The sequence below is a fragment of the Pteropus vampyrus genome, unplaced genomic scaffold (genome assembly GCF_000151845.1).
Source record: "Pteropus vampyrus isolate Shadow unplaced genomic scaffold, Pvam_2.0 Scaffold376, whole genome shotgun sequence".
Classification (NCBI taxonomy): domain Eukaryota; kingdom Metazoa; phylum Chordata; class Mammalia; order Chiroptera; family Pteropodidae; genus Pteropus; species Pteropus vampyrus.
In genome coordinates this window covers 22,277-22,663 of record NW_011889157.1, presented here as the reverse complement: position 1 = coordinate 22,663, position 387 = coordinate 22,277, and the positions used below count along the sequence as shown (strand labels likewise).

At 66.4% G+C, this 387-nt stretch overlaps 1 protein-coding gene across 2 annotated transcripts in view; it reads left to right on the top strand.

Annotated features, from left to right (window-relative positions):
* Nucleotides 1-381, top strand: part of LOC111731449 — an 8,515-nt gene extending 8,134 nt beyond the window's left edge. For both annotated transcript variants that reach the window (XM_023523057.1, XM_023523058.1), the window contains one exon: nt 14-381. In XM_023523057.1, coding sequence (XP_023378825.1) covers nt 14-258 — 245 coding nt within the window. In that variant the 3' untranslated portion in view covers nt 259-381. The remainder of the gene's footprint in view (nt 1-13) is intronic.
* Nucleotides 382-387: the final 6 nt, after the last annotated feature.

Sequence of the window (387 nt, the reverse complement as noted above, 5' to 3'; positions counted from 1 at the left end):
GAGCTGCCAGCAGGCCTGCTTGGGGTGCCTGCGACAGACCCCGAACCCCGGGGCATCTGCCGAGGGAGTGGCCACGTGTGGCAGCTTGGCAGACAGGTGCGGGGCAGCCTGTGTGGGCTGCGGGGGCCTGGGGCGCTCAGCCTGGTGGAAGCCCTTCCCGCGTGCTGGACAGGCGACTGCTTCCTGCGGAGGCTGGCCTCGTCCCCCAGCTCGCTGGCAAGGCTTCCCGCTCTGTTCTCGCCTCGGCGGCTGCAGTGACGTTCCAGGACCTTGCATTAAGCTGAGGCCACACTGGGAGAAAAATCAGCTCATGGGCGGCCTGAGACCTTCAGCCCTGCACTGCCCTTTCCAAACCGAATCAGTCCCGATGTCAGCTTCTTGCCGTCC